Source organism: Nelumbo lutea, chromosome 3, assembly GCF_056320005.1.
Source record: "Nelumbo lutea isolate HS-2025 chromosome 3, American lotus-T2T, whole genome shotgun sequence".
In the NCBI taxonomy this organism is placed as follows: Eukaryota; Viridiplantae; Streptophyta; class Magnoliopsida; order Proteales; family Nelumbonaceae; genus Nelumbo; species Nelumbo lutea.
In genome coordinates, this window is record NC_142686.1 from 45356653 (window position 1) to 45363944 (window position 7292).

At 38.9% G+C, this 7292-nt stretch overlaps 1 protein-coding gene across 1 annotated transcript; it reads left to right on the plus strand.

The window, feature by feature from the left end:
- Window positions 1-388: 388 nt before the first annotated feature.
- Window positions 389-2284, plus strand: LOC148864658 (UDP-glycosyltransferase 72B3-like). Its single transcript, XM_088975040.1, has one exon. It carries the CDS (start codon window positions 667-669, stop codon window positions 2101-2103), a length of 1437 nt encoding a protein of 478 aa, XP_088831166.1. The 5' UTR covers window positions 389-666; the 3' UTR covers window positions 2104-2284.
- The last annotated feature ends 5008 nt before the right edge of the window (window positions 2285-7292 follow it).

Here is a 7292-nt window from a genome sequence, read left to right on the forward strand (position 1 = left end):
AACTTTTTTTTTTTTTTTGAAAAATCTTATATCAACTCAATAGGTTTTATTTTGAAAATTAAAAAAAAAAAGAATAAAAGACAAAATCAACTATAAAAGGGTAATTTTGAGTTTTAAAAAAATTTACATGTTACATGATGTCACATGCGACCACCAGATTGTGATGGAATGTTTAGCAATACAATCAAGTCAATTATTAAAATACTTTTAAGGTTATATTTGATTTGAAGGAAAAAAAAAAAAGGGAAACTTATACAATTTAATTCGTAAAAGGTTTCTCTACCTTTCCCTACTTTTTTTTCTTCAAACCAAATACAGCCTGAGGATAGTCTAAATTAAACAGTAGCGTAGAATAAGTAAATTTCCTAACTTGGTGATTATTAAGAGATTTGCCCTATTTTATTTCATTTAATTATTTTATCCGCTACAAGACAAAAGAATAAGTAATTCAGTTGAACAACTTCAACGATTATCATTGACCAGTGAAGCGTGAAGGTTTTACGTATACGGATTTTCCTAATTAATTATTTGACAAGCCTCAAACAAACTGTTAATACTTAATACACCTCAAATCTTTGTATTTAATCTTGGGACGCCTTTGAACATTTTCTGCTTCTTTTTGTAACTTGAGAGAGAGAGAGAGAGAGAGTTCAGTTGTAACTTGTAATGGGGAACCTAAAACCTCAAAAGCCTCACGTAGCTATGATCCCAACTCCAGGCATGGGCCATTTAATTCCATTTCTGCAGCTCGCAAAGTGTCTCGTCTCTATTCATGGCGTCCAAGTTACCCTCTTTGTTCCTGCTTCAGAAACCTCAGCCCTCCAAACCCTACTCTCCTCGCTTCATCTTCCCGGTAGCCTCACCCTCATCAACCTCCCCACCCTTCCTATCTCCGACATGGATACCGATCTACCAGTTCACCTCTCCATCACCGTCCGGGAATCGCTCACTTTCATTCGTTCCTCAATCGCCACCTTGGCACACCCACCAACAGTCCTCATCGTCGACATGTTCGCCACCGACGCATTCGACGTCGGAGATGCTTTTAATATGACCAAGTACTTGTTCTTCACGTCAAATGCAAAAGTGCTCACGTTCATCGGGTATCTACCCAGGCTTGACCGGGAGATCGCGGGCGAGTTTGCAGAACTCACTGAGCCCATACCAGTCCCGGGTTGTAAGCCGGTTCGAGTCGATGACCTCGACGATTACTTTCGAGATAGGAAGAGTGGGGGTTACAGGTTTCTCTTGCACCATGCACGACGATTCAACGAGGCAACAGGGATTCTGGTGAACACATTTGAGGATCTCGAGCCGCAGATGTTCAGTGCTCTCAAGGATGGTAAGCTCCTAGAGCAGATTCCCCTACCACCCGTCCATGCGGTGGGCCCCATTATAAGGAACCTGGCCCCACTGAGCAGCGAGAATGAGTGTCTGACGTGGCTGGACAAGCATCCGCCGGATTCGGTGCTTTTTGTCTCGTTTGGGGGTGGTGGTAGCTCTTTATCGGCTGAGCAAATGGTTGAGCTGGCAATGGGTCTGGAACTGAGTCGGCAGCGATTCCTCTGGATCGTCCGTCCCCCCCAAGACAAGGTGGTGATATCAGCAAATTACGTGGCAGAAAGTGGTGGGCCCAACGACCCAAATGGGTATTTACCAGAAGAATTCCTGAGGAGGATCAAAGGCAAAGGGGTAGGGATGGTTGTTGGGGGATGGGCTCCACAGGTGGAAATACTGGGGCATGCAGCAGTGGGTGGGTTTCTGTCACATTGTGGTTGGAACTCGACCCTAGAAAGCATAGTTCATGGGGTGCCAGTAATTGCATGGCCGCTCCATGCCGAGCAGAAGATGAATGCAGTAATGTTGACAGAGGATCTGGGAGTGGCGGTCCGAGTGAAGATTGCATCGGAAAGGGGAGGAGCGGTGATGGGGTGTGAAGAGATAGAGAGAATGGTGAGATTGGTCATGGAAGGCAACCAAGGTAAGGCCTTGAGGAGTCGGATGAAGCAGCTTAGAGATGGGGCAGTGAGTAGTGTGAGTGAAGGTGGAGGTGGGTCTTCTTATTGCTCTCTCGCTCAACTGATCAAGAAATGGAAATTGTAAAACAGAGTTGAGCAGTAAGACAGAAGCTTTGGAACTTGGAATTGGAAATTAAATACCAATATTGTTCAGTGATAGACGACCTGCTGGCTGCTGCTGTATGTGATTGCCAGTTGTTTTGCCTTCTAGTTAATAAACGATTTCAGATTAGTTAATACCAATATTGTTTTGCCTTCTAGTTAAATACCAATATTCATTCTTATCTGGCTTTTACAGCCACTCACAATTGCTCTACTTCGAAACTAATGCTCTGTTTGTTTAAATACTCTCCGTTCTGTCTTCTGTGGTAGCTCTTTTATCTTCCTTTTTATCAAAAACGACTAACGCTCTGTTTGTTTAATTTGTTTCTACTTATATTAAACTGGGTGGATAACTTTTCAAGCTCAGATATTTGAGCTATATTTCTGTCCCATTTATGAAAACAAAAAAAAAAATCAATTTGAATCTGACGCCAATCCAATCCAATGGTCAGATGCTCCTCTTTTATGTGGAAGACCCATCGAGTCTTAACTTTTTTCCTTGGCAACAAAAACTAAAACTTTCTCTGGAGGCTGCTTTACCAGGAAAGATGAAGTCAGTTTCCAGTCTTTTTGGTTTTTGAAAGAGGTGTTTTAAGCAGTCAAACCAACAGTTCTGAACTTTTTATGATATTTTCCAATTTAAATGCTCAAGAGAGAGAGAGGTCATTCATGAAGCAAACCAACGTTAACTCAACCCTTCACACAAAATTTATCTTCGAAAACAAAGTTATCATAACAGAATTTCTGAAATATGAGGGTAAAGTATGAAATTCCAATTTGAAACGGAATGATGTTTAAGTAAGAGAATTCAATAAACTATTTTCTTTCAAGACAAAATTGTAAATACAAAATTTGGTAGAATAATTCATTTTGACATTATTTGATTTGGAAATAGACTGAAAGGGTAAGTAGGGGTGGCAATTTTCCACCCAATCCACCCATTATCTAGCCCACCCAATCCGCCCGTTTATTTGGCCGGTATCACCCAACCCGCCCATTTAAATGGGTTGGCATGGGTTGGGTTGTGGATAACCATTAGATTAACTATTATAAACAAAAGTATTAATTTTTTAGCTTTTTTTTATTTTCTTCATTTAAATTAAATATTTTATAATTAATGTATTAATTTTCTATTAATTATTGACTAAAATTAGTTTTGTCTTGAATCAACACACTTCACCCAACATAAATCCAAATCAATTTGACCCAAGTCCATAAGTCTAACACGATCCAGCATATATCGATTCGGATCGACCCGAATCCAAAATATACCCCAGACGGGGTGGTTTGGTACCACTTGCTTTACCCACTTTGGGTTGTCCAGTCCAACCACTTTTCACACAAGTCAACCCGACCAGTACAAGCCGATCTGGGTCGACCCGAATCTGAAACTTATCGGGTCAAATGGGGTCAGAACCCTAACCCACCCGCTTTCTTTGCCCGATTTGGATCGTCCGTTCTGGTTCATATCCGCACAACCGGACCCAAATCCGTTCCAATCTATTTATTTCTCTTGACCTGCTTCGGGCCAATCGGTTCGGCCACAAACCCGTGCACAAACCTAACATGAGCCGACCCAACTCAATCCACCACTGACTGAACCATCCCAATCTGGTCCGTCCGAATCGAACCGGTCCAATTGGAGTCTGGTCATACCAAATTGAATCGGTTCGATCAAGGTCTGGCCCGACTGAACTGATCTGGATCTAAACAGTTCAACCACTCTTGATGTGATTAGCTCGAAGACAATCCAATTAGATAGTTCAAGATGGTCTGACCGGTTTGAACCTAAGTGGTTCATCAAATTCGAAACCCGAACATAGTTAAATGGCTTTGCTACTTGTGTAAAAATAACATGCATGTAATGTGATTTGTATCTTCACCACTTATGTAAGTAGCAACTATTATTACCACCAAGCTATGACCAACTTATTTGCTAAGGAGGAGTTAGTTTTTTTTTTTATTTTAAGTACATAAATATAAGATTAATGGGTTTGGGCGGATTGGATTAGGTTAAAACGGGTTTGGGTTGAACCCAATTCATTTAATTTTATTAAATTGGGTCATTAACAGGTTGGCAGGTTAAATGGGTTGAGTTGAAGCTCAATCCAAACCAAACCCAACCCAACCTGCCCAATTTATAACTATCCTTCCCCAAACCCTACATTGGCAGTAGCCTCACTCTGGCCTGCAACTAGAAATTCTATATATATATATATATATATATATATATATATATATATATATATATATATATATATATATGTTTATAAACTTGAGAGTTCAGACTCTAACATTTGATAAAGCAATATAAAGAAAAGATATAATTAAACATTTTGATTCAATGAGGAATCCTTCATGTGAGGTGGTTTTCTATTATTTTGATGTCAATTTAAGATCCATTGAACATCTATCTCCCACCTAATTAGAGGTGTGAAGTGAGCCGTCCAGCACGGCCGACCCGTAGGCGGCCCGTGCAAAGTGCGGGCCGTGCCATGCTGGCTCGTGGGCCATTACAGACCGTGCTTCCTTCCCGATGAAATTCTAGTGATCAGTTCGGCATGGCCCATGGCCCAGGCCCGTGCCGGGCTGCAGACCGTGCTGTGGGTTTGGGTCGTGTTAGGCTGGGCCACAAGGCGGGCCTTAGGCCTAGGCCAAACCGGACTAGACTGAATGGATATTAGGATACAAATAATAATGAATTTATGATTACCTAAAAATAAATAAATAAAAGTATAAAACAATTCAAATAGGAATTTAAGAATTTTATTTCATTTAAATTTGAATGAATAATGATACAAATTATAAAGCATACAAATATTGAAATTATGAAATATACAATGGTTGGATACTTCATATTTCATAATTGGATGAATGAAATATTAACATAGAATAAATTAATAAAATATAAAAAATGCAATATAGTTACAAATTGAAAATACAAAATTACATTAATAGCAAATAAATTAAATAAAATTAAAACAAAATTTACAATAATTTAAAAAAATAAAAATTTGTGGATTATTTGTTAAAATTTACAATTTAAACAAAATTTACATATACATTATGATGAAAGCATTCACACACACTTTCATCATCTACTTTAGGTGAAAGATGAAATATCCGGTGTATGTAGTAGTATCACCCCTTCTTTATCTTGTAATTATAAAGTTGCAATCTATATTCTGCATCATGATTCATGACTGCATCTAGCTAACCCTAGTACAGTGGTACCTACAGGTCCTGCACTAAAACAACTAAACAAGACTCTGATGGAACTGTAGCCTGTAGACACCAGAGGGGTTAGTAGATCATGGATCACGTGCCATGGAGGGATTGGCGGCGAGAAATGTTCTCCGACTTCTCCCAATATTTTTAAAATTTATTTTTTATTATTTCAAAAATTCATTTAAATTGTGGGTTATTTCTTCTTCCTTCTCATGTGTGAGAAAATGTCTGATCAAATGGCCAGTACCACCCTTGTTACAATAGGTAAAGTTTTTTCTACATTTTTGGCAAACTGCTCTTTTCCCCTTACCCTCAACATTCTCTATTTTAAATATTCTCCAAATCAAGCTACTAAACTTGGGGTTTTGGGAAGAGCTGGCCATCTTTTTTGTTTCAAATTCTAAAAAAATAAAATTAACTTAGTTGGACTTACCCTGGATTTTCGGTTCAGAATCCCAACTTGATTTCAACGGTTAAAGCCTTTCAATGTGACAACGTCCAAGGCTCCAAGCCTCCCAATTTGCTAACTTGGAGAATCAGACAATCAACCAATCAAACTATGAGACTACCAGAGTTCACTTAGATTATAGAGAATGTATGACAGACTAAGAGAGGGAAGGAAGACTGAAGAGATTAAGTGAATAACTTAATAAGAGAATTGTTGAATATTGACTGTTGAATTGGCGTGACGAGAAGAATGGTGGAGGATAGGGCTACTTATAGGAATTGAAAATAATTCAATTTCTCCAAATACCCTAAAAACTAACTATTTTTTAGTTGTTGGGAGGGGTATTTTGGTCATTATAAAGTTATTTATAACTTTACCCAAAAAGCCCCCCTAAACTAGTTGTTATATAATAGTTGTTAGGGGCATTTGTGTCATTTTTCTCCCCTCCATAAGCAAAATACATAAATACACCCCCATATAGGTGTTAGGGGGTATTTATGTAAAAAACCCTCCAAAAAGCTTAAACTAGTCGTTGGGGTTGGGGGGGGGCAACGGCTAGTTTTCGAATTGGCCGAGCGCGGCCCACTACGGGTCCTACGGGCTAGGCCAGGCCTGCCCTTGACGGGCCTTGTTGCGGACCGTTCCGTCATGTGGGTTGCAGGTGGCACGACCAACCCATGAACCTCAAACCACAACCTAGCATGACACAGACCATCATGTCGGGCTTGGCACGGCCTATGGGCTATCATGCTGTCGGGCCACAAGCGGCCCAACCCAATTTACACCTCTACACCTAATATAAGAATAAACCACATTTGACACCAATTCAATGTGAAATTCCCAATCTAATTTAGTAATCAAATGGCCTATAAATACTAAGGGTGTGTTTGATACTACTTCAAATTTTAGAGATATGTATTGCCACATATGAGAATCACTTTTCGGGAATGATTAGATTTCACTTCCTTGAAACAAGAAATGTTAATTTGATATCATCAATAATGTTCAGTTCCATACATACAAATGTAAGGTATACCGTATACTCAAGGTTTTAAATATATATCCATAGAGACGGATACGATGTTGATTTGATATCATCAATGTGCAATTTTAAGGTATACTCAAAGTTTTAAATATTGATAGAGACCCTGTATCGGTAGGCACTTCTTTTTTTAACTTTTTTATCAAACCCATTCGGGGGAGTTGATATAAAGCCTGTCTACCCCTGAAACAGGTCAAACGGCGAAGCAGTCCTTATAATAGCATATCAGTGGGTCAAACCATGAAACAATATCATATCGGCCGATATGTTGTAAAAATTTGATCCGGGTTATATTTATTTCAACTATAAAACTAGCCACTAAATTGTATTGATGATGCAATGCAAAAGAAGATTAGTAAGTTCTATACAAGTTGAGACAACTATAAGACATGTAAAAAGTGGAAATGATGTCATCGGCTCAACTTAGTATATATTTACTGAAGTAGTATTATTG